Below are 26,413 nucleotides of genomic sequence, written 5' to 3'. Positions count from 1 at the left end.
TTAATCTTCTTTTTGAGACTAAAAGGAGGTTTTACTTGATCTGCTAACCCAGAATTGCATTCAAGTAGCCAAATATTATTTAAAACTGAAAATAATAATTAAAGAAGAAGTGATGTGTGAGGGAGGGTTTTGTTTGTTTGGTATTGTTTTTAAATGACGGTTACTGAAAAACTCTAAAACTTAGTCTGCCGCCTGGGAATTTATTTTCTTCTGTGATAGGAAATTAAGTAAGATTCTCTTATCACCATTGGCAAATCTTACTGTAAAAGTGATTATAATGTGAACAATTTAAATATATGACAATTGCAGAGGAGCTGTGGTTTGCCAGTTTACTGGCAAGTATTATTTAATAGTTTTGCGAGATAAGAGTTAAGAAGACACGATCTGTTTGAAGAAAATACAAATTGCTACTGATTTTAAATGTGTAGTTCCATCTTAAAGAATATTCCCACAAATTTCTGAGCAAATAAAAATATTCAAAACTACAGTACTAGAGAGTGTATCCTTGTGGTGAATGTTAAACTGTCAGCAGGATTTTCAGGTCATTTGACAAAAAGGATACAGGTGCTGTAGCTAGCAGTGAAGGTGACTGCTAGTTTCATCAATCACTTTGCCTTTCTTTAAGTTGATACATAATGGACCCCTTCAATCAGCTTCCTTGTTCTTTGTCACTTGTTTAGGAAGAAGAAAAAAGAGGGTGGAAGGGCTGGACTTTAAAGTCAAGGTTATAAAATGAATCGTTACTTATTTACACAGGATAAGGAGGATAAGTCAGAGTGAGAAGGGGCTCTTCATAAAATGTCGAGTTTGTCAATGGGTGATAATATGCAGTTTGAAGCTTCGTGCAGACCTTGAACAGTGACAGTAGTTGTCAAAGCAGTGATTCTGAACCAGAATTTAAAATAAGACATTGTTTAGTGACAGAGACACAGCATGTACCAGAAAGCGTGTTAATCAGTGTTCACTTTATTTTCAGAGGGTCGCAGTAAATGATGATCCAATGACAAAGTTTGTTTAACTGCAAAACTGGAATTATAATAGAAGTAGAATGTAAATTTATATGTCACCTAGAATGCTGTCAATATGTTTATGTAACATACATTAGATAGAGTTAATAGTCAATTCAGCTTCATTACAACTGTATGCCTAATACATTACTTTTTTGAGGTGTGGAGAAAGAATTATTTTTTTAAACTATCTATGTAACTATCAGTTCAGCAAGTTAAAATATTTCAAATTTTTCCCCATATCATACATAAAATTGATAAATATAGAAAACTGAGTTTTCCAGTAATAAGATTTCTTACATTCCATCACAGCATTGTGAGGTTATGATGAGTATTTTGAGGACTATACATCAGAATAGGAAGGAAAATTTTGAGCTTTAGGTAGAAATTATTCAAAATACAACTTCTCATAGTCTCTGCATTCAAAGACTCCTGCTATTATGGCAAAAATTCTTCAGAAGCCTTCTTCCTTCAGTTACGGCTGTGATTTGTTTGTGGGTTTTTTAAATGACTGATTATAGTTTTGGATTTTTGTACAGAGGGATGACTCCAAAAGCTGTAGGGGTCCTTTATAATTTTAAGTTGTTTCATTCCAGTTCCACATATATCCAACTATCCAGAGAGTCTATAAGCCTTGAAATTAAATTCTACTAGTTAAATATAGACGGAAATAGAAATAAATGCTTTTTAACTAAGAAACCATCTTCATTGCTGAAATTTTGATTTTCTTTTTAGCTTGGCATGTTGATGCATGTGCATCAACCAACAGCATCTGCACTTTTACTTGAGGAATCACCAGGACATGGCATGAAACACCTCGTATTCAAATTATAATACTGAGATTTTTGTCCAAAAATGTTAAGAATAAAACTTTTTTGAGAAAATAAGTATTTGATTATTGAAAGTAAAAGCTAAGCATGGGACTAATTCAGCAAGTGGAGAGATGTTACTGCTAATAGGCCATACCTTCCCTATTGTGCACTAGTATTGTATTGCCACGTGAGTTGTCGGCTTGCAGTACAAAGTGAAATGCAAGGACGTTGCAGTTGTTAAAATGGGGTGACTTGGAATGTTTTAAATTATGTAAATGCAGATGCATTTTAATGTGCTTTAGAAGTTCTTGCTAACAGTTGCAGGAAGGGGATACCCTCCATTACCCACCTCCAAACAAGTGTTAAAGTTGTTTTTAAAAAGGTTGGTACACAATGTGCCATTGTGTTCTCAAATCAGAATAATTTAGAAGTGTTTCCTGCCCTCCTATGCCACAGACTCTAGAGGATATTGGAGAGACAGAAGACTCTAAAAGTCTGTTAAACAATGCTATGATTAAACACTATATATCACAGAGATGGGTTTTAAAAGCTTGTTTTGGTCCAGATTTTTACCTTATTTTTACATGCTTTTCTCCTAATGGTTTGATGAACAGGGCCTTGACATATTAAGATTAAAAAAGGTAATTCTAGAATCTTCATAATTCATATTGATTTCTGTGAAGTTCGTAAAAATTTTCCTTTTTATCTTTTGTTCACTTGGGTTAAGAAACATTTCCATCTTTATATGGTTGCAAGTGTTGCTTGTTGTTTCTAGTCTCTGTCATCTACATTCTTGATTTGAAAATGGCAGAAGAATTGGGGAAATGTACATTTGTAATAATTCTAAAATACATCTTTCAGTTGCGTAGTGCAGTTTAGGAGTTCATGACTGCAAAAGGTGGATTGTGTAAAACTTTACTGTTACTGCATTGGAATGTTTTAAGAAAAAAATGTATTAAAATGATTCTAGTGTTTACACTGAAGGACCTTCAGTGTAACAGCAGCACCATTAGAATGTATGCTTGCTACATGAATCATAAATTTGAGCTACTATGAAATACATATGTGTACTAAAAGATCCTTTAAAATGGACTAAGTTTTAATAATGGTCATTGTCACAGTCTTCCTGCTGCTGCCTTTATGCTCAGTGAGCTAACAATCTGTGGCAGTCTTGGACAATAGTAACAGTAATACTCTACATTAGTAGGACCAAGATAATTGCAAAAGTAGATGAGAAAAAGTTACCTACCTAATTTGCTGTCAGTCATCCACATAGTTAAAGGCCTTAACCATGGCTACAGCTACTGCCTACATTCAGTGTCTGTGTGTGTACAGTGAAGCCTTCATTAGAGACATCCATGGGGTGAGGCTTTTGATGGCAGCATGCTGTGCTTGGTGTTGCTTGCATTGTTCTGAGCAGTGTGGGTGGGATTGAGTGGTGTTTCTTCTTACAAGTATGAAAAGAAATGTCATTGTGAAGGGTGAATATGTCTTTTGACACCACAAATTTTGTTCCTGAGTCAAAACAATAGTGCTTTTAAATTTAAACAAATAAACTGAAGGTAATTTGTTATAAATAAACCTCTTTGTTTCTTAACAGACTACTAACTAGTGCAGGACTTTTTTTTCTTGCTTTTTAAGGATGGAAAACAAAGCTTAAGGAAAGCAAAACACAGAAAAACAATGTTGTCATGGCCTCAGGTCAGCTATAATTTTTTGCAGTCTAAGGACTATGGATTTGTTTAGGTTAAAATATTATGTGTATAATTAAATAAAACTTGGAGAAAATTGGCACGTCAATATCAAGTATAAGAGATGTAGTGTGGTACACACAGAGATTCTACTCCTGCGCTGAGGAAGTGCTGATACAGATGTCTACATGCAGTGAGTTCAGTGCTTATTTCAGGTTTTTGTCCTTGTGAGTAGTCTACTGTGCATTAGGATCATCCTGATAGAAGCCAGAATAGCATGTTGCATTCTTCAACAACAGTGTAGTGAACGAGATTCAAATATAGTTGTATGAAGGTGGAAAAGATGTAATTTATATTCTGGCATTCATAAATACCTGTATTAGATTTTTAATATAGTGAATTAAAGGTAGAATTCACTTTGGCTTGTGGGTAATACTGTGTTATTATCCACAAGTGTAATATGTATTTCAATTAAATTATACACTTATCCCAACAGATTATGTCCTTTTCTGGGGAAAAATTTGAGCTAAATGCTTCTATTGAAAGGAACCAATATGCAGGAGTTGTTATTGTATAAATCTAACTGTAAGATTATACGTTATGGCCCGTAGGGTACAGTGTGTTTTCACTTTAGAGGTCTCTGGAGTACTGGCTGTTTGCCAAAAATCAAAATACTGTACTAGAAACCACTTGTAGGAACTTCTTTGAAGTCATTTAGACTCAATGCCAAAATCCATATTAATCCTTCTCAGCAATGTCCACTATTTCAAATTCATAATTAGGATGCAAGGTGAGGCTGACACCTTACTCTGTTCTTCTAACTCCTGAACTGCTTCAGGTAATCATAGAATCAAAGAATCATTGAGGTTGAAAAAGACCATTGAGTCCAACTGCAAACCTAACACTGCTGAGGCCACCACTAAACCATACCTCAAAGTGCGGTTCTCAGACTTCGCTGTTTAGTGGTCAGTGGAAAAATGGAATCACTGAACTGAAGTAAATTACTTGGTTTTGTATTGGGAGAATGCTTTTTATTTGAAACACCTAATGAGAAAGTGTTTCATGCTGCTTGATGAAAGTCTCACATATGCATCAGCCACCAGACCATGTGGTTTTCACCTCACGGAATCATACATAGGACGAAAGGATAGAAAATCTTGAGATCTTCCATACACAGATATGAATTTCACCAGTTGAAGTGTAGGAATTTTCTATTAGTGTTCCTACAAAAAAATTTTCCTTGGTGTCTTTTTAAGCCCTTCTTACATTCCACTAATGGTCCCAGCAGACCTTCTGGAGGAGAATGTATACTTCTGAATTTATACCAAGGCTTGTGTCCCATAATTATGTGACTGACTGTAGCCCTTCCTTGCATCCTTGTTTAATAACTTAGACTTAATCATGAGAATATTCTCATTTTGTTGCTAATGGAGTTTTGTCATATGTGGCATTTAAAAAGATTTTACTAATATTTTCATTTGATTCTTCATGTGATTCATTGTGCTCAGCAGAAGAAAAAGGCAAAGATGCCAAATCTCACATAAAACCAGGTGTTATTGTAATACAAAGCTTTAGGCTCCGTTATTTATGCAAAATGCAAGCTGTCTCACTGCCCCCCCCAGTTACACAGAACAGGTGCACACTCTGTTTTGGAAGTTCCTGATCAGTCTGGTATGGAACTACTAAGATTTTTCTGCTGTTCATGAACTCCAGGTTAAGGCCCAATTCTTGTTCCTTTATATCGTATAGTCATATTTATGCTCAAAGAGCAACAGTTTCTATTGATATAGAGTAACTGCAGTTGTGTCTAGTTGATTCTATTTTAAGAAAACCATATGAAAAAATCTGAGGGATATAAAAGTATTAGAAAATAGATAATTTAGTACTACGGAAGATTTTGGATTCAGAGCTTATATCTGTGAGCAGGTGGAAAGCTGTGGGTAGGAGTCAGAGACTGAGGCAGCAAAGGGAGCCTTTGGCTGGGCTCTGCTACAGCCACCTGACCAAGGGGAGCCCATGCACCACACCTTCCTGCTCCAGCACAGGAGGCCTTGTGCCCGAGGGTGGTGGCCTGCAGGGGAACTCAGCCACCCCAGCAGCTGTTGGGAAAGTAGCTTGGAGGGCTTTGGCAATCCAGGAGACTCCTGGAATGCGTGGAGGACACCTTCCTGGGGCAGGTGACAGCCAGAGGGAATGTGGTACGGGATCTGTTGGTCACCAGTGCAAGTGAGCTAACTGGACGCCAGGACTGGAGGCAGCCTGGGCTACAGGGATCACACGCTGGTGGAGTGCGCAGCCCTGAAGGACAGGGCTTGGCTAAGGAGTAAAAGTTCAGCTCTTGAACTTTAGGAAAGCAGGCTTCCAGTCCTTTGGGAACCTAGTCTGTGGGATCCCCTGACAGACTGCCCTTAGGAACAAAGGAGTAGAAAAGAGCTGGCAGATCTTTAAGGAACTCTTGCACACAGCATGAGAGCTGGCAATCCTCAGGAGCAAGAAATCAGCCAAGGGGGGCAAGAGACCGGCATGGCTCAGTAGGAATTTGCTGGTCAAAGTTAAGGGAAACAAACCAGGACAGGTGACCTAGGAAGAGTTTAAAGATGAAGCACAGCTGTGTAGGGAGGCCATGAGAAAGGCCAAGGCAACAAAAATGGAACTGAACCTGGCAAGGGACACAAAGAATAATGGGAAAGGCTTCTACAGGTACAGTAACCAGAAAAAGAAGGTCAAAGAAGAGGTACCCTCTCTAATAAACAGCCCTGGAAAACTGGAAAACTGGTAACAACAGAAATAGAGAAGGCTGAAGTACTTACCAACTGTTGCCTTGGTTTTCAGTGGGAAACTCTTCCCACACCTCTTGACTGGATGGATAAGAGGATGAAGACTGGGAGAGCCAGGTCCTTCCCACTGGAAGAGACGGTGAGGTTTGTGACCACCTGAGGAACCTGAATGTACCCAAGGAGATGCATCCCAGAGTCCTGAGGGAATTGGCTGATGTAGTTGCATGGCTACAGGAAGGGCAGGTCCTGTCTGATCAAGCAGTGGCTTTCCATCATGGGTTGACTGCATCAGTGGGTAAGGGAAGGAATACAGATAGCATTTTTCAGGACTTCAGTAAAGCCTTTGACGGTCCACTACATGTGATAGGAGCTGGGAAAAGGGGAGGACACTAGGGTAGTAGAAGTACCATCATAACTGGTTAGATTGCAATGAAGTAGGATGTGGGGATCAGATGGCATCCAGTCATGAAGCGGGATAATGGGACAAGTGGGATTTCCCTGTTGTTTTGGGCCCCCTTCATTCTGCCCTCATGCTCTCCCTATTTTGCCTCCCCCTCTGTCTAATTGGAGAGATGTATTTGATGGGTGTTAGATGGATAAGAAATTGTTTGGATGGCCGCATTCCAGAGAGTGGTGGTCAGCATCTCCGAGTCCTGATGGACATCAGCGATAAAGTGGTGTCACTCAGGGACCAGTGTTATTTAGTATCTTCATTAATGACATAGAAAAAGGGATCAAGTGCCCCTCATCAAATTTGCAGATGACACCACATGAAGTGGTACAGTTGCCAGACCTGAAGGACAAGATACCATCCAGAGGCAAATGGACAAGTTCTCTCATAAGAGACTTATGGCTATTTCATGCAGTTTACCAAGGCAAAATGCAGGGTGCTGCCCGTGGGTCAAAGCAGGCCTGGTACCAGCACAGGCTGGGCATGAACAGATCCCAGCAGCCCTGCCCAGAAGGAATTGGGGGTGCTGGTGGCTGAGAGGCTGGACCTGCCCCAGCCATGGGCACTGCCAGCCCAGAGAGCCACACATGTCCTGGGCTGCATCCAGAGCAGGGTGGGCAGCAGGGCAGGGAGGGGATTCTGCCCCTCTGCTCTGCTCTGCTGAGACCCCACCTGCAGGGCTGCATCAGCTCTGGGGGCACAGCACAGCAAGGACAGGGACCTGCTGGAGGGAGTCCAGAGGAGGCCACAGAGATGATCAGAGGGATGGAGCACCTCTCCTGTGAGGAAAGGCTGGAAAAGAGAAAGCTTTGGAGTGACTTAATTGCAGCCTTGTGGTACCTGAAGGGAGTGTACAAGAAAGGTGAAGAGGGACTTTTTACAAGAGCATACAGTGACAGGACAAGGGGCATGGATTCAAACTGAAAGAAGGCAGGTTTAAATTAGATATTGTGAAGGTGGTGAAGGTGGTGAGGCACTGGAACAGGTTGTCCAGTCAAGTTATGACTACCCCATTCCCAGAAGTGTTCAAGGCCAGGCAGGAGCTCTCAGCAACCTGACCTAGTGAAAGGTGTGCCTGCCCATGGCAGGCACATTGGAACTTGATGATCTTTATGATTCCTTCCAATCCAAGCCATTCTATGATTACCTTGAGCATGTGATTCTTCTTGGAAGGATGATTTGAAGCCATACAAATATTACAGTTTAAAAAAAAAAAGGGCAGAGAAACAATTAATTTTGGCAGCATTACACAAGCAGACTGTGAGCAGCATAATAAAAGTGGTCTTTTGTTTGAGAGCCATCTCTGGATGATTTAAAAATGAGTGGTAGCTATTTGAGCAGTTTTGGGTTTTATTTCTTTTAATTTTTATTTTTCTTGCAAGGTTTTGGAGACAAAAGTATTAATCTAAAGTATTAATCTATCAATATCGAAATCAAGTAACAATTTTGGGAACTCATTTTATAATGTCTGAAATTGTTTGAGTCCAGTAACAGTTTAAAGATACAATCATTAATATGGTAACTTTCAATTAGCCTCATTGACATGTTAATAATTACAGGAAGCGTGAAGCCTAAAAGTTGGTGACAACACAAAAAGAAGGGAGTTAGGATGTATGCTTTTAGAAGATATTTGGTAGATGTAGAGCAGTTAGAGGCACCTTTGGTGGAAAGTGTTTTCCAAAATTCAGCATATGTCCTTGAGTGTCTGTATGCCTAGGTAAATTAGCCCAAATTAAATGACAGTATCCAGTGCTTTACTTAGATTGTACAAATGGGAGCTAGCTTGATTTCTTGTTTGGTTTCCTTCCTCCCTGTCAGGAGATTCTGTCATCACTTTGGCAATCCATATTATTGTGACTTAGGTATGCTGTAATGTTGGGATTTCCAAGAGCCTCTTGAAATAATACAAACTAGGAAGCTAACATTCTTTGTTTGCACTTTATTTTATCTTTTTATGAATTAACAGCTGGTTTTTTTAAGATCTGTATAAGGAAGACATTGCCTGCCACTAGCTGACTTTTGTTTATCTGTTTTTCCACCTTTCTCCTAATACTAAAAAATTATAGTTAAGTTGCTCTCATGGCTTCAGTTGAAAGATCATGTAAATGTGGCTGGACTGTGTGATAGCCCTTCTCCTCTTGGCTGTTGCAGAGTTACTGGAGCATAGCCTCGCTATGAGTGTGAGAGAGGTTATAGCTCTCACAGCTGAGTAGGTAATTCTTGGATTATGTCATGGATATTGCCTGTAGGAGGATTACTTAGATTAAATGTTGTAGTCCACTGCTTTAACAGAATGTAAATTAGAGGAATAGAATTATCATTTTCCTCATCCTTAAAAGCAAATTTATTTTCCCAATAATACATATTTTATCCAAACATATATACATTTATGAGCTATGATCAAAATAAGTCTATGTTCATTATTGTAGGATTTTATACTAAAGAACAAGTACAAAAGAAAACAAACAGAATTTTGTGTCTGTAGTAATAATAGTATTAATAGTAACAATGCTTCTTTAAGATCTCTCCCAGACCAAACCATTCTGATTCTTTGTGACACTATGGTACTGCAAAGAGGAATGTATGACCACCTCTCTTTTCTGTAGTAGGTTTAATAAACCATGTTGTGATTTTTATTTTAAATAATTAGGGAAAATAGTTTTTTGCATCAATGTAAGCTTAATTAATAAGAACTTACTGACCTGGCAAAAAGAATCATGTTCATATTGGGAGGATTCAGTGGTTTGTAACTAGTTAGCTCAGTTGCAATAAAGAAAGCCACAACTACTACTGTCAGTGATCTTATACCCTTTTTTTCTCCATGATTAGGGGGGCGGGGGGGGGGGGGGGGCAGAACCCTGATGTTGCTCTTGATCTTGTACAAGAGTTAGTTTAAAAATACTTCCTTTAGGGTGATGAATTATTTTTCAGCGTGTGCAGTCAGCCTTTTGGCTAGTCCAACTGGTACCAAGAAAGTATAACCATACAGTATCAGTGTGGAGTCCCTACGTGTGGTTGCTTTCAGTCAAAATGGGGTGGGAGGGCAGTCAGTATTTTAATTTTTTTTACTGTCTTTCTAAACATCTGTATAAAAAAAGTTTTGCAAGTTTAATCTTAATAATCTAAACCCAAAAAAGCAGACACAATCTGTCATAAAATAACTATTAGTGACTAGTTTGTATCCTATAAATCTAACTTGAGTTGATAATATGGTCCATTACCAGCTAACTGCACAGAGTATTTTTCATTTTACACTCTTCAGTTACTTTTTAGTGAAGTGTTAAAAAATATGAAGCTTTTCTCCTCTCTAAAATTGCACACTGTCTGTCTGTTATTAGGGAGATAACAGCTCTTATAAATGTTTCAGTAAGCGTTAAGTAGACAGTTATGTGCACTCTCATTCCACGCTTATTTGCTTACTGTAATAAACTGATAAAATATGTGTGGTTTGTCTCTGTGTATCTGCAGGCATCATGAGTCACATAGATTTCCTTTAGAAATAATGTTGTGTCTGCAGAATTGATTGGTTATTTTCATAAACCATCCAAAGGTACACAAACGACTTCTATTATTTAAACATATGCTGTGTAAGATTTGTAGGAGATTATCTCCTGGTTAGTAGATGCTTCTTGTTCTGTTAACTCTGTGTGGCTAGAGTGATTGCTAGTACCTGCTCCATGGGTTTTATCTCAACTACTTTAAAAATTTTAGAATTAAAACAAAACTCTGTTTACCAGACTGATGCAGCTGTTAAATACATCACATTACAGTCACATCAGCCTTTTTCAGCTCAAAATCCTTACTAGCAAGTAGAGGTTTTGAAAACTCCAGTTTTCCAGAATTAAATTGCTTTGTTCAACATACCTATGTTTTATTTATTTTTAGCACTGCTGCATTAAATGCAAGTGAAAATTAATGTTCTGTACAAAGAAAGATGACTTAAACATAATGTCATTATTCTGAGCGTCCTGTGTGGTTTTGCTGCTACGTATAGTATGATGTTGAAAATAAAAGTGAATGGGCTCACAAGCTTTTTATTACTGAAAGAAGAAATAATGCCGAAGGGGGCATAGGCATAGATTAAAATCTCTAAAAATTACAGAAGGGATTCAGTAAAACTTGAATCAGTGCTACAATTTAACTATAGTGACAGTTTTTTTCTCTACGTGTATGCATTTTAGGGCAGCTCATCCTGGGTGCCGTCATGCAGCACAGGTAGGACAACCAGGGAGTCTGGCCTAGCCAGCACAGGTTGGTAAAAGGCAAAGGTCCAAAAGGCTGAGGCCAATAGTGAGAGGTTCAACAAGGCCCAGTGCTGGGTCCTGCCCTTGGGTCACAGCAACCCCAGGCAGTGCCACAGGCTGGGGCAGAGTGGCTGGAAAGGACCTGGGGGTGCTGGTGACAGCAGCTGAACATGAGCCAGGCTGTGCCCAGGGGGCCAAGAAGGGCAATGGCATCCTGGCCTGGATCAGCAATGCTGTGGCCAGCAGGGCCAGGGCAGGGATTGTCCCCTTGTACTGGGCACTGGTGAAGCCACACCTCCGGTGTTGTGTCCAGTTCTGGGCTACTCACTATAATAAGATCATTCTGGTGCTGGAGCAAGTCCACAGAAAAACAGCAGAGCTGGGGAAGCATCTGGAGCGCAAGTCTGGTGAGGAACAGCTGAGGGAGCTGGGGTTTTTTATCCTAGAGGAAAGGAAGCTCGGGAGGGACCTTGTCACTACAGCTGTTTGAAAGGAGGGTGTAGCCAGGTGGGGGTTGGCCTCTTCTCCCAGGTAAATGATAGAACAAGAGGAAATAGCCTCCTGTTTTGCCAGAAGAGGTTTAGGTTGGGTATTAGGAAAAAATTTCTTCACTGAAAAAATTATCAGGCATTGGAATGAGCTGGCCAGGGAAGTGGTGGAATCGCTAATCTTGGGAATCTTCAGAAAGCATGTGAATGTGACACCTAGAAACATGGTTTACTGAAGATGGTAGGGCAGGATAAACAGTTGGACACAGAACTTGGATATCTTTTCCAACCTCAATGGCTCTATATTTCTGTATATCTACTTGACTGACTTCTGACTACTTTTTAAGTTTTCATTCCTATTAATAAATATCATTAATAAAGCCAGCCCTAAGTTAACACAAAGAGTCTAGTGTACTGCAAAATACTTTTGTTAACATGAATTAAACATAGATCTTAAACTTGCTAATGTAAAATGGGAGAACCATTTCATGAAATAACTTTTCTATTATGCATGTCCTGCTCAAATTGAATTGAATATTAAAAGCCAGAGGCTGTGCATAAAAATAAGGTTTAAATTCCATCTTAAAACTTGAGTTTTGTCATTATTTGAGTAATGGTTTAAATAGCATACTAATTTGACTGCTAATAACCTCTTATTGTTATTGTCTCTTTCTGTGTACCAATAAAGTATTCATTATTCAAGGTATTTCCTTTATTATTTCTTGACAACGTAGGCATTTTTTTGAGAGTTTGACCTTGACAGTTATTTCTAGAAAACTATGAAGACTGTTAATCTGGGGAAATTTGGGAATTCTATTCAAAGATGTTTTTGAGTTTTCAGTAACTGTGAAGGTCCATAGAATTATACCTTTTCCAGTCATTTTGTGTTAGTTGTAAGTCTGGTCATGTGATGTCACAGGTCATTATTTTATAAATATCATTTGAAGTAACTCTGATCTTTCCTTAAAACTTGTGTAAAGGATTCAAATTCACTTGTTTTCATATTTCCTGAACTCCTTACTTTTGAGCTCATTATTTCCTTGTCAGAAGTATCTGGGATTTTGTTTGCACACTGAATATCTTTTCTTTATGCTTTTTCTGCAGGATAGACTGCACTGAAACATCCTTAGGATTTTTCTTATTGCTTTTAGCAGCAATACTATTTAAAAAGTGTCGGCATCTTTCTGCTCTATATAACTGTGTTTTTACTGTTTCAGCAATGTAATTGTTAGACATTTTTTGTGGTTTTAACAAGAGAAACAGAAGACAATTTCTCACTACTTTCACTTTACACAATGAGCTTGGGGATACCCTTGAATTCTGATGCACAGAATGTTTTTTTTCTTGGAAAAAACATAACTGTGTAACTCTTAAAAAACGTGATAATTTAATAGCTAACTGTGAAGCTAAAAATTGAAAACAGATTTATAGTGGAAAGTGAGATAGCTACAACAAAGGTATTTTCAGCACCAGAAATGGTTTTAGGCTCTGTGTCTGATATCTATTACTGCAATTTGCTTATGTATTTCACAGGTATCTGGTTCACTAAAATTCCAACTTAAAAGCAGGTGCTCTAACTGAGTGAAAAATGCAGTATTCAATTGTCATTTTTACTGTTCTTGATTTACAGCATTTGCTAACTATTGTGTTATACTTAACAGGTCGCTATGCAAGTGTCTGTGCCAACAAAAACACATGAACTGCTTCATCGAATGAGTGGGAAAGGATTAGCAGCCCATTATCACTTCTCAAGACAGCCAGGCATTTTGGGTGATCATATGGTACCTGTGCAAGTGACAGTAACAAATACAACTGATCAGAAGATAGAAAACATTCACATTGGAGAGAAGAAATTACCTCCAGGCATGAGAATACATGAGTTTAATCCAATAGGTAACCATATCCTATCTTTAAAAAATCAGGTTCTTAATCTTCAGCAAAATTTCAAATACAGAAAAGTGGTTTTGCATAGTTACGTGTATACTCATATATGTGTGTGTGGTGGGGAGGGTAGATGTACATATCTACACAGACACTCATCAGCTATCAGCTTGTTAGACCAAACCTTTCTGCACCCCTACAAACTTTGATTCTCTTACTTATTTTAGACTGGCTATTATGGGCTTCTATTGAAAAGAAGGTTTTGATTTTATATTCACAATTATTTTCGTACTAATCTTTAAGTGATTCTAAATTTATATATTGGTGGCTCAGAGCATTGCCATTTCCTTGTGAGCTTATCACAGTAGAGTGGAAGTCTATGTTTTAGTTTAGCTTGTGTCTACCATAGTTCCACAAATTGTGTCTGCTTAGATTAGATAAAAAGCAATGTGTAGTCAGACCTGATCTAAATTGTTTTACTTTCTACTTTGTAATCAGGATGGTTTTTTGCTAAATTTCTCTGGAAAAGAGTATAAAACTTCAGAAAGAACACAGATCACAGCAAGATTTTTCAAGAGTAATACCTATATACACAATCTGCTTTCTTTGCTCAACAATTCTTTATTTTAGGACATTGTGGTATAATCAGAAGGAGCAGAAGTGTCTCTGTTTCATAATAAAAATGCTTTTCCTTCAATGAGCTACATTATTATGTGAATATGTATCATAATAGAAGAATACAGGAACGTGTTCTTAAAGCAGAACAGTGAACTAAAGAGTATTCTTTAAGCTTTTAAGCTTTTAGCTTTTAGCTTTTAAGTAGCTAAGATGTTTGTATTAAATGGTTCTAAATATTGAAATAATTTTTTTAACATAGAAAAGATTATGCAGATTTACACCAAATAGCTACAAAAGCAGTTGTCCAGTGCTATAGTTTATATCAGAGTTTAAATTAATAATAATAACTTTTTGCATCTTGGTAATGATGCGTGCTTGATCAAGGCAGTTACTTTTAGAATTCTATTTGTTTGGGTTTTTTTAAGTGAATATTTTGCTGCTTATTCCTCAAAATAAGTCCAGCTCAGAATTGAAATGTCAAGTTAGTTTTGCCCATGGGCTTTATTTTATATCCCTACTTGCAAACATTTTAAAGAAATAAAGCACAAAGGCTTACAAGTAGAAATCTAGAAATACTGTAAATCAGATCAGGAGATACTATAGCCACAATAGTATAGCAATTAACAGTAACCCACTGTTACTGTTACCCACAGTAACCACAGGAGATACCATACCCACAATCGTAGCAATTAACAGTAACATTCACTTGTCTCACATAAAAACATGGGGGAAAAATGTGGAATTAATTAATTATCCACTTCAGATTCCTTGAGCTCCACAAAGCAATCCTACCCTCTAAAGTATTTATTTCCCCAAGAAAGACATTGCAGTATTTGTCCTGAAAAGCTGTTGGTTTCTTCTGCAGAAAATAAGCTCTGTAGTTCTTCCAAAAATGTTATTTTTCTTGCTTGAATGCAAATTTTCTGTATTCTTTATCATTTTGTGTAGAACTAAGCCTATACACCCTGTTCTTACTGCATTTTGTGTTTCCAGTGTTTGGAAAACACATCCTACCATTTACCTAGCAGACCCAACAGAAGTGGCAGCATAGACAGGTATTCCTGCTGGAATATAAGTCTAGTTTTTCTTCAGTCACTGAAAGTACTGTTGGCAATTGTCCTGATTCTTCCAGTAGAAATGGTTCAAATTATTTCACCCAAATCCCTGGACACAACACTTTCTTGTTCTTAAGTGTATTTGAAACTCCCTTTGAAAACATTAAGCTCAAAGACTTTGATAGAGTTAATTCTGAATTTGAGCTGGAACCTTTAAACTTTCAGTGCTTTAAATAGACTCCTTGGAATACTTTTTCTCCTACTCAGTTCCTAGTGTTAGTTTAGACTTCAGCCAGGAGCATTAACTCCATCTTTTCTGCATTTTTGCAAACCTAATCTTCAAATAGTTAAATTTTGTTACATTTTGTCATGGAGCAGCTGTCTGCTTTCAGTTCCTGAAGAGTATCAGGTACATTAAGAATAATCTGTAAATCAGACATTTTGCTGCCTGCCTATTATTTTTTATTTTAATTCCTCTCTTTTAAGTGTGCTTTCAGCTCTTTGTTGTAATCTTGAGAAGGCAAAGTCTGCTTCAATGCTTCTTTTTACTTATGTACGAAAGAGCTTACAAGGAAGCTTACAAGCCTTTAACTAAAAGCTTTATCTCTACAACATTAGGGAAATAGTGTGGTGATTTAGCCAAGAATCTAAGAATGAGTATGTCTCTTGATATCTTCATTGCCAAGAGTGTCTCAGTCTGCACTGTTTGTATAGCACAAAGTCATCTTCCATGTAGTGTTCATAGTCCTTCTTCTCCTTCCAACTAATGCAAGTAGAATATTGAGGCACAAGTAAACCACAGTAATTATGAACTTAAGTTCAGCTTATTTTCTATTGTGTGTATTAATGTAGATTTTATTTGTTGTATTTTGCAATTTACTAACTAAATCTGCAAACCTGTGTTATTGAAAATGAAATCTCAGTGCTGGATCTGTGCACAGTTACAAGGATGTCACTTCAATTTTTTTTTTCCTGTAGATAACTTTCCTTTCTTTGCTTTTCTAATACAAGGCCTTATTTTGTTGATAGAGCTCTAGGACTGAAATGGCAGCATTTCATGTGCATTAACAGTGTGAGAGGGGGAGTCCAGGATGCTTAAACATGCAAGTGCGACATTTGGGCAATGCCTATTTGTAATAAAACTACAACTGTTGGATTTTTTCTTACAGAGCATTTTGGGTGTTTTAGTTATGTGAAGTTTGGGGGATTGCATCTGATGTCTTCTGTTGCCTTGCATGTGTACTTTATCTCTTAAAAATCTCTTCATGCAGAGTGTCTTGAGCCTGGAGGATCCATTATTGCTACAATGGGGATTGACTTCTGTGATTCTACCCAGACAGCCAGTTTCCAGTTATGGTAAGTTCTTGGGAGGGGGAAGGTAATTTTTTGCTCCTGGAAGGTAAAACTAGTGTTCATTGAAAGTCTACTTGGTGTTATCAGACTCACTGTTTTATTAAATATTCAAAGAATTAAACGAAATTTACAACATTATATACATCCACAATGTTTTAAGAGAAATAGCACATTATTAGTGTTCAGTTTTACTTTTAGAAGCTTTATTTTTTTGTCCCACTCTTCTAGGGATTCTTGTTAAGATTGTCTGGAAAGGGGCAGTCATGTCTGACTATTCTATTTTAGTGTTTTGTGTGTTCTCCCTTGTAAGAAACAGCAGGTCAAAATGACACACAGTGTGAACAGTTTTACTGCCCTGAGTCTTTATTATGGGTGCTTATGGTTCTTCTAACATGACTGCCTGAAAACAACCCCAAAATTTGCCCACAAAAGAAATGCTGTAGATTCTTTTAAATCAACAGTGAGAATGAAACCAAGTAATTGGCTGGCCAACTAAATCTTGTCTAATATGCCTGATTTACATTTTTTTGTGCTCATTATTGGCATGTGCAACATCCTCTTTCTGCCTTAGGCTAGCAGGGAACCCATTCACCCGGTGAGAGTTCTGTTACAAACTGGCATTTGAAAAAGGGTTAATTTCAACATTGGGAAAAAATGGATGGAGAGAAATGGATGGGAGAAAACTTGAAACCTTCTTTTAGGGGATTGTCAGGTTTATGGAGTTTTTAAACTGTGCAAAAGCATATATAGGCCTACACAATTTAATTTTTTGACATATTTTGAAGTAATGGATTTTTTATATATTTTGTTGCAAGAAACACAGCTTTCAATATTCAGTACAAAAAGAGGGATGTTGAATAGACAGTCATATTGCTGCATTTCAGTTTAAGGGAAGCCCTTTGTGAAAGTTCTATACTTCTTCCTTTGGAAAATTTCTGTAGCAATTTTAGTATACTTAGTAGCTGTGCTACTAATCACAGCTTGTTCAACTGATAAGTTATTGGAGATAGCATGAAAATCCTAATTATAGAGATGTACCCAAGTGATTCCTAAAGTACCACTGCTAAAATAACATTTCTTGTTCTGGGGGCAAGGAGGTTTTACTATTCCTTGTAGAGCAGATGCTCCTGCATAGTCAGTTTACACATATTTGTACTTCCAGCAAAATCTCTGCAGCATGTAGTTTATGCATGTCATGCTGTTATAGCTGGTCTGTGTGCTGTCTGCTGGAATTTGGAAACAGCTTTGAACTGTTGCCTGATGTTTGTTTAGGAAGGAGGTTCCCTTTTAGGCAGTGCAGTTTCAAAATTGCTTCAAAATCATAGACTCTGACTCTCTTTATCTAAATAAATTTTGAATTTTATAAAATAGTATCTTCTTGATAGTTTATCAAGCAGAAATATTATTTTTAAAATAAAGCAGATATTTTTCTTTCAAGTACGTAATTTCAGTCTACCAATGATTTGATTTTTAACTTACACCATTTGTTGCTAAGAATCTTAGCAGTGATGAGGATAAGCAATGTAGCATAACACATTGATTTTATGCAGATCATCACCTTTATGTTTTGGGAGGTCTGCTGTATTAGTGATATATAAAAACTGATTACTTTCTCCAACATTGCCTAGTAATTGTTTATTATTTTCCTATTAGACAAACAAGACAGATCAATATTCCTGAACACCAACCAGACTATGAGTAACATCACTGTAAATAGATTTGCCTCAGACCTCAGTGGTGTATTCATTTTAATGATTTAGACAATGTGAGTCCAATGACAAAAGCGCTCAAGCTAAGCTTAAAATTAAATTAAGAATAGGAATTGCTTGCTTTGTTCATTTACTAATTGATAGGGCCTTGTTTCTTTGCTGTTAGTTCCTAGAAAATAGTATAAAAATAGGTAAAACGTTATTTGCATTAAATTTGCTATTTTACACTGAACACTTATTTTGTTCAAAATCCTACTGATCTTCATTATCACTGAAGAAACTGTACGCTGTGATACTTTGGGAGCAATGTCTTAAAGAACTCAGCTGCAGGCTCTGTAACTTATTATACTTTTCAAAAAGCTTTTATCCAAAAGAAGGAATGACTTCTAGAAGTTTGTCAAATGTTGTTGAAATAATGTGCACACAAAGGTGTCTCTATTCTCGTATTTCCTATTAACATATCTCTATGAAAGATGTTGTCAGTTATTTTACATTTTTGCTAGAAGCATATTCAGCAGTAAAGTGTTCCTGATCATAAGAATTTTCTTTACGTTGTTCTAAGAGGAGCACTTTATCTTGCATCAAATGTAATTGATCCTGAAGCAGTGTAATCACAATTACTCACTTTCTTAATTGGCCTGCCCAAAATCAGAAAATGGAAACCGATCGGCAGTGTTTAAATCAATAGCTTTGTAGTAAAGCTTGTGGGGGTAGGGACATAGTGGTAATGGGTAGATCAATTGGTCTTAGATGCCAATCATGGACTGTGTGTTTTGCATAGCAAACACTACCCTTCAGCTTAGGGATGTACTGTTGTACTAGTGGTTCAATAAATACAAACTCTATAAAGAAAAAAACTAACATGAGTCATAGAATATTTAGATCTTTTTCTGAATTTGTTGTACAAGTCAAGGACAATGAAGGAGAAACTGCAATATAGAGGTTTGAAGGAATGAGCTTTAAAAGACCTCCTGCTCAAATACTATTTTTGGTAAGCAAACCTTACCAAGATCACACATCTAATTAAAGTAGGGTGAAATGCCTCAACTTGAAAACTGTGCCTAATGCATTTATTTAGAATGTATATTAGGATGTTCACAGCATGTACTTGTGAGAACATCTCTTCATTGTTATTTTTCTTATGCCACTTCCTTCCAGAGGCAGCTATTTCAGCCACACTAGTGTTCTGCATGATAATGCCTCTCAAGCAGAAAGTTAAAGAGGAATAAATGGAGGGATTCAGCCTTTTAAAAGATTTTTTTGAATGTTACTCTTTGGTTTTGTGTTACTTTGTTCTCATTTTGCAAGCAGGATATACACAGTTTAGGAGTTTAGAGCAATTTGTTATTGGCTAACTCATATGCAAGGTAAGTTGCTACCTTGTTGAATTCTAGTTAAAGTTTAGTATATTCACCATCCAAGTAAGAGACCTGAGCCTTAGCTAAGCAGGTAGGCATCAGTTGAGCAAAGAAAAGGTTGGAATGGATTCTTGATATAACAGACTATCTGCGATACTCCACTGACTGTAGAATTACTTCCTTTTTCCCCCATGTCAGATCTTAAAGATTTCCATGTTAGTTGAATCCTTCAGCTCCTAGTGTTCACCATGTCAACAATCCTACCACTTGTGTTATCTTTATTATCTTGCATGTCTCTGCTTTTCAGATATTCTCAAGTCTTTCTCTCAGCCTACTAGTTTTTTGAGATGTCTGAACAACTATATGGGAGATCTGCTATGTCAGAATTTTGCCCATGGATCCTTGTAATGAAAATATTTGAATCCCTTGAGATGAAAGACAGGGAAGGTTATAGAGACAGAGAGTTAGAGCCCTTACATGCCCTTACTCTATTTTTGTATGTGTATTTAGCATTATTAATTTCTGTCTATGTTTGTATAACTCAGTAGGCAAATCTCCAATTTCTTGTAGGCATGATGAATAACTAAAGGTGAAGAGATGTCCTTTTTATAACATTGAAAGCTTATCTTTACATTTTCTGTCTTATTCTTTTCCCTCCTCTCTTTCCAAATTACCTTAGTTGTTCCCAAAACCATAAAAGAACCACAGCTTTAAAGCTAAAATTAAGTTACAGAGAGCCTGGTTCTCTTCTTTTTTCTGTTCTTTTGAAAAGTACGCAGGGAGTTGTTTAGCTTTCTTTGAAACTGTTTGGTGTAGGAGAGATGTCCATGCCATGCATCTCTTTCCCTAGTTTTGATTTTGCATTTCCTCTCCCTCGTTTTCTCAAGGTTTAAGTGCAAAAAAACACAACCAGAGCTCCCAAGAAGAAAAATCAAATGAAAGCAACAGCTTTGGTGCTTTTCATTCTTTTTCAAAATAATTTGGTAATTGGAAAATAGTGTGACATGACAGAGGTTTTTTAGCTGGTTACCTTATATTGGCATTTCTTAGTGTCTCAGTGTCATCAGAAGGACCCGCTCCTTCTAATGAGGAGAATACATACTCTTGTATGTCTGTTCATTTCATCTGTCCTGTACTATATAAAGAAAACATTTTGCTGATTATTCCAGAAGAGTTTGGTGTAGCAGAAAGAATCTAGCAATTCCTTAAATGAAGTAAATTCTGTGAATGAGATTTTAAAACTTTGTTCAGTCTGTTCTCTGCAGGTTTCATCTTATTTTAGAAGCTTTTACTCTGAATTTTATTTTCAATGGAAGAGATTTTTTGCAGCATGAAATTTGCTCGCTTCACTCTGTGTTGATGTAGAAATCTTCCCAAGCAGAACTTCTACCTGCAAAGCAAGTAAATGAAGAGGGTTGGTTGGATAGCAGTCAGTATTTCTGTTGAGTGCAAACATGCATTCAGGTGTAGATGCCTCCACAAAAGCATCTGATTAAAACTATGTAGTGGAATATGTTATGGAATATATTAAAAACTAATGTTAGAAATGCAGGATTTTCTTCGGATCACTGTCACTTGCATTTTCACTTTTTTCTTGCTCTTTCCTTCCCTAGTGCTTTCTCAGCAGATCACCAAGTTGCTTATAAATGTAAGAAAAGCAATCTGGTACTCTTCTCTTTATTTCATTACTCTAAAGTAGTCAGTTGGCCCTATTCCAGAACAAAATTATGCCAAGATAAATGACTGACCTGGAAAAAACAAGGCTGGACATGAACAACTGCTTTCATTTGTTCTATTGCTTTGGCCTTTTTCTCATGTAAAAGCAGGATGCAGTCCTTTCCTTTCTTCAGCAAGACTAAAGTCAAGTCCCCTATACTTTTCTATTCCATATTTTGTTTTGCAGGAAATTAATTCTCTCTTAGTGTTGCTCTTCCTCTCATGTTCTTTTTTTTAACGTGTGGAGATTTTTGTGAATACAAGACAAAAACAATAAGCTGGTTTGGGAAAGATATATTCTGGGATAAGCTGCTGCTAGGAGTGAAACAAAAAATGATAGTAATCAAGAGCAAGAATATTCCCAGTCTTATTAGAATACTAATTTATTAAAAACTTTGGAGTTAAAATTTTAACCACTGCTATTGTGGAATTTTCAAAGAAGTCATTGACAAGTGTTAGCATTATTTACTTCAGTTTTAAAGAAGATTTTGCCATCACTGTTCTAAAGTTGTGGTAGACAACTTCTTTACCAGGAGCCCTTCAAAGCCAGTTCTTAAAAAAAAGCAACTAAACTGAGAGGAGAAAAGGAATAGCCAAGAGTTTCAAATGGCAAGTGCTAGCTACAGACGTGTGCAGAAATCTTTAAACTGTGCATCTTCTGAAGGGCCGAATCTTAGTCTTGCAGTGTCAGTTATCGTGGAGCTAGTAAGTCTCCCTTTGTTCCTGTGGGAGCATTATTGTCTTTGTCTCTCTTTTGTTCACCTTGATGTATGCATCAGAAGATAAATTCATGTTATACTTGCAATTGAGTCATGAAAGTGATGTTAGTCTTTTAAAAATATAATATGTACAGTTTAGCAGTTTTTAAGGAGTCAGTAAGAGTAACGATGTGTAATGTTATTTGCCCGTAAATTCACAATTAAATACATAACAGATTTTGCTAGGTACTGTTAGAAAGGTACTGTTATAAGACATCCCCAACTGTTTGATCCTTTTAAAGCTTCCCTCTAAGAACTTCTCATTAAGTATTCATGTTCCTCTAAGGCTGTAACTTACCAACTTATTGCACGTGCTAATACCAGAAAGCACAATGTTTAATTTTTGAAATCAAAAACCACATTCTGTTGCCCTGAGAAACTTTGGGTATTTTTTCTGGTAAGCTGCTTCACCTTTATCTTTCAGGAAAGTTAAAGCAACACCACCTGAGAGATGCTTCAGTGCAGCTTGAACCAGTTGTCCAGTAGATTTTTAAAAGTTAATGTAATTTTTTGTATAAACATCATTTATATTAATGAGATTCTTGAAAATATAAATGAATAAGTTAAATACACTGAAATTTAGTTCACTAGGTATTGGGGGAAGTTAAGTGTTTGTATTCCAAGCCTCAATTTTATTCTCAAATTTCTTCATTAGATACCTGATGAAATCTCCATCTTTGGAGATACTCAGAGCTCAAATGGACAAGGCCATGAACCAAGTGAGCTAAGGTGACCCTTGCTTAAACAGGAGGTAGAATCCGTGATTCCTAATGCCCCTTCATATTGTGGTTCTCTGAAATTATGAAGTAACTTTTGTTAAATTAAATATTATGAGCTCTCTAATATAAAGATGTAATAAAAGAGATGCAGATCAACAAACAAAAGCTGTATATTTAATCTGTGAAGTGTCTGATAAAGAAAACCTATAAGGAAGGATGGTTTTCTGTAGCTGAGAAAGAAATTTACTGTAGCACACTGGAATTAAAGTAATGCAAAGTAACCCAGATGCTGACTAAAGTGAAATTAAGAACAAAGTGGTTTTGAAGAACAAATAGCAATCAGAATTTCTGTTTGTAGGCTATGAAGAGTTCATGTTTTATCAAAGAATATATATTAGCTATTTATTCACTAGAGGAAATGGAAGTGGAATGTTTGTTAACAGCAGAGGTGTCAAGTGGTCCTCTTTAGCAGTTATAGACATAAAAAATCCAAGCGGTACTCATGCTTTTATTCCTTCTTGTTGTGGAAATATTGTTATAAGCATTAAAGCAATCTAATAATTGATGTTATAAGTCAAGTTTATGTACAAATGGCATCTCTCCAGTCAATGTGGGACATAAATCATTGTACACAAAATGGTTTATCTGTTTCATGCTGAATTATGTAGAGTACATCTTGCTTAAATATGAAACATAAGATTGGTTGAACAATCAGTTGAAGAGTGTCAATGAAGGTATTGTTGAAAGTGTTAGTCTTATAGTCCAAGTAGTAGGTATGAATAATAAAAAATTAATGAGGCAGTTGATTAAAGACTCTTCCATCAGCTCTTAAGATTATTGAGTTCTTAATCACTATTCAAAAGAAAAATTAAAGAAAAAATAGTTCTTGCTTATTTTACTGTGCACTTAATTGGGCTAGATAATCAAACAATCCCTGCTCTTTTATTATAATAATGACTTTAGAGACAGATGGCATTTAAGGTAGTACAGGGGGGAGATTAGTGCGGGGGTAAAAAAGTTTTAATTTGTTAGCTTTTAAAAGCAGCACTTAATAAGTGATTTTTTATAAAGGAAGTACTGGGAGTTTGAAGGGATTGTTTCCCTGTATGTGTACTAAATAGCAGTTCTCAGAGAAGTTAGCATAAATGTCCCATTTTATTTGAACAGCTCATACTTGAGACTGCACTCAAGCATAATTATAACACATCGGAAGCTAGAAAATAAGGACGTAGTAGTTCCTAAGCATTTCCTTTTGTAAATGGGTAATTACAATAAGTATTAGAATTGTGAGTAGAAGGACTGTAAAATGCTTCTCTGTTTCCAGGTGGCTTGTCTTGCATCTTTAGGAGGGAGACATGTGTGTTTTCTATATTATTGATCTGGTGTTTGCTTTCATCAGTCTCTAGTTTCAGAACTTTGAAATTGCAGAGTTATAAAATATCAGTAACACATATTTTAGGTTAATTTAAATAACATGGATGTTAATGGATGAAATGTATTTTCCATTCTAATGATTGTATCATTATATTTAAGTAAGATATCTGAGGCATATCACCAATCAATATATATTGACTATTTGGTACACCAGGAAAAAAAAGGAAAGTGTTCTTTTCTAAAAATTTCTCAGGCCTTAAAGCATTAACAAAGATTCTGACTGGATGTACTGATCCTGAATTGCTAGGCAAATCCCTTATGGTACAGTTAGTCAATAAAACATAGCAGGGTGAATGTATCTTGAGTTCCTGTAGATTTGAAGAAGTCTCATACAAAATAGTTGGAAACTTAGGGAATTGAATGGATAGTGAGAGGAAGTTCACGATATGATATTTATTTCTTAAGGAGAAAGGTGTAAGATTTGATAGTATTTTTTAACTCTGCCATTTAAAAAATGTTCTGCAGCTTTCCAGCATGCTTTTACATTAACCAGTATGCTCTGTGATTTTGTTTAAATATACCAAATACTGTAAAATCGAAGTTATCAAAAAAATTTCTCCTTTACTAATGTATTTATTGTTTGGCTTGTTTGTGGTTTTTTTTCCAGACAATATCATCCTTTTGTCTGAAATTATGTGTTTTCTATGTTTACTCCTATTTCTAGAACAGCTGTAGCTGATGACAGAATGCATAACAGTTCTCTCAAAGGATTTGTGAAATGCACAATAATTTGTCTTTTGCAAGCATTTAGATTGAGTGTGATGCTTTGTAGGTCGCAAATAAACATTGATTTGAATAAAAGTTATATTTTCAGAAATGCAAGACTATGCCTACCACATTTGTACTGGAAAAAAATGGATCAGCTTTACTAATGTAAGAAGTTAGCTTTCAAATTTATAAGTTAGAAATCGTACAGCTAGTTTTTATACTTTTTCATGATTTTACAGAAAATTTGAAACTGATATATGTGTATTTATTAATCAATGTTGAAGCACCTGGTTGATTCTCTGTAATTTCTCTTTTCTAGCACAAAGGATGATCACTTCAATGTTAACATTCAACCCCCTGTTGGAGAACTGCTCCTCCCTGTCACTATGTCAGAGAAAGATTTTAAGAAAGAGCAAGGTGAGAAATACTTCAGCAGCTTCAGTAAATTTACTTGGGAAGAGAGCTGCATGCCTTTCAATTTCCAAGCATACAGAAAGTGCTTCCAGTTGTAGGTGGTTGAGACTGTTAGTATTCACTCTGACAAGTAGTTTAAAAGTATCTTGAGAAGGATGTGCCATGATATAATGCCATCTTTAAAGGATCAAAGCCCACACTTTACCTTAAAACAGTCTTTCGGCTCAAAGCCTTTTGGCTTCCCATCATGAAGTGTGAATGCCTTTCCTACCAGCAGTAAAACAGAAACTTGTGATGCCAGCTCAAGGAAATGAACCATTTATACATTGGTAATGCATCGGGTTTTACTGTTCTTTATTCCAATACTAATTTTCATACTGTTAATGTACCTATTCCTTAGCTACTTTGAAGATTGTTTTAATCTTTTCACTTTCAAACACTTCATATATAAAAACTACTCATGTTGGAATACTGTTTTTTATACTTCTGCATTCTACTAATACTGTGTTTTCAAAGAATTTAAGTCTTTTATACTAATCCAGACACAAACCCCCATAAGAGCTTTTAGTGACTTAAATATTTTTTTCAAAATATTGTGCTTAGGTTTGACCTAAAATTGTGCTTAGGTTTGACCTAACCATATGTTAAATGGAATAGTCAATATTGCTGTCCTTAATTTGGATATGATTCTTGGATATTTTAAAATATAAGTGGTTACATTTTGGATGCACTCAAATGTAGTAGTGTTTACTCATATATCTCCATGTATGGGGATTTACATGTGTATGTCTCTTCACATTGAGATGAGAATATGCCCATGGGATCCTGTCTCATTGCTGTGTAAGGCTCAGAAACTCAGTATATCCATCAAGCAGTCAAGAACACCAACGAGTAATGTTATGTATTATTAGTTATTGCCTTTGAGCATTTCTTGCTTTTGTGTTATTGAATTATTAAGAAAGTAGTTTAAATACTGTCTAGATAATTTGCAGTTAAGCTTATGGCTGCAGTGAAAAGTTAGGATTGTGCTTTGTTTTCATAACCAATTGATACTTATTTGCTGTTCTTACCCTTTGCTGGCTAAAGCCTGCCTCTCTGCTTTATACCTGCTCAGCAAACCAAGGTGAGTGATTGAACGAGGCTGTGGTACATTTATTTTAAACTGTTCCCTTCTAAAAATTGTAGCTGGGGTTCTAGTGAAAAAAGGCAGGTTACTATGC

At 36.5% G+C, this 26,413-nt stretch overlaps 1 protein-coding gene across 4 annotated transcripts in view; it reads left to right on the top strand.

Moving 5' to 3' along the window:
* The window catches only part of AP3B1 (adaptor related protein complex 3 subunit beta 1), a 153,160-nt gene that overhangs the window by 109,544 nt on the left and 17,203 nt on the right, over positions 1-26,413 (top strand). For 3 of the 4 annotated variants that reach the window (XM_054285619.1, XM_054285609.1, XM_054285629.1), the window contains exons 23-25: positions 13,132-13,363; positions 16,296-16,380; positions 25,099-25,196. In XM_054285619.1, coding sequence (XP_054141594.1) covers positions 13,132-13,363; positions 16,296-16,380; positions 25,099-25,196 — 415 coding nt within the window. Of the gene's footprint in view, positions 1-13,131; positions 13,364-16,295; positions 16,381-25,098; positions 25,197-26,279; positions 26,317-26,413 lie in introns of all 4 variants that reach the window. The other variant, XM_054285638.1, reaches the window with a different exon arrangement.

The sequence above is a fragment of the Melozone crissalis genome, unplaced genomic scaffold, assembly GCF_028551555.1.
Source record: "Melozone crissalis strain CALT ecotype California unplaced genomic scaffold, PUWL_Pcris_2 ptg000005l_1, whole genome shotgun sequence".
Classification (NCBI taxonomy): Eukaryota; Metazoa; Chordata; class Aves; order Passeriformes; family Passerellidae; genus Melozone; species Melozone crissalis.
Note: the sequence above shows the minus strand (reverse complement) of the source record. Positions and strands in the feature narration are given on the sequence as shown.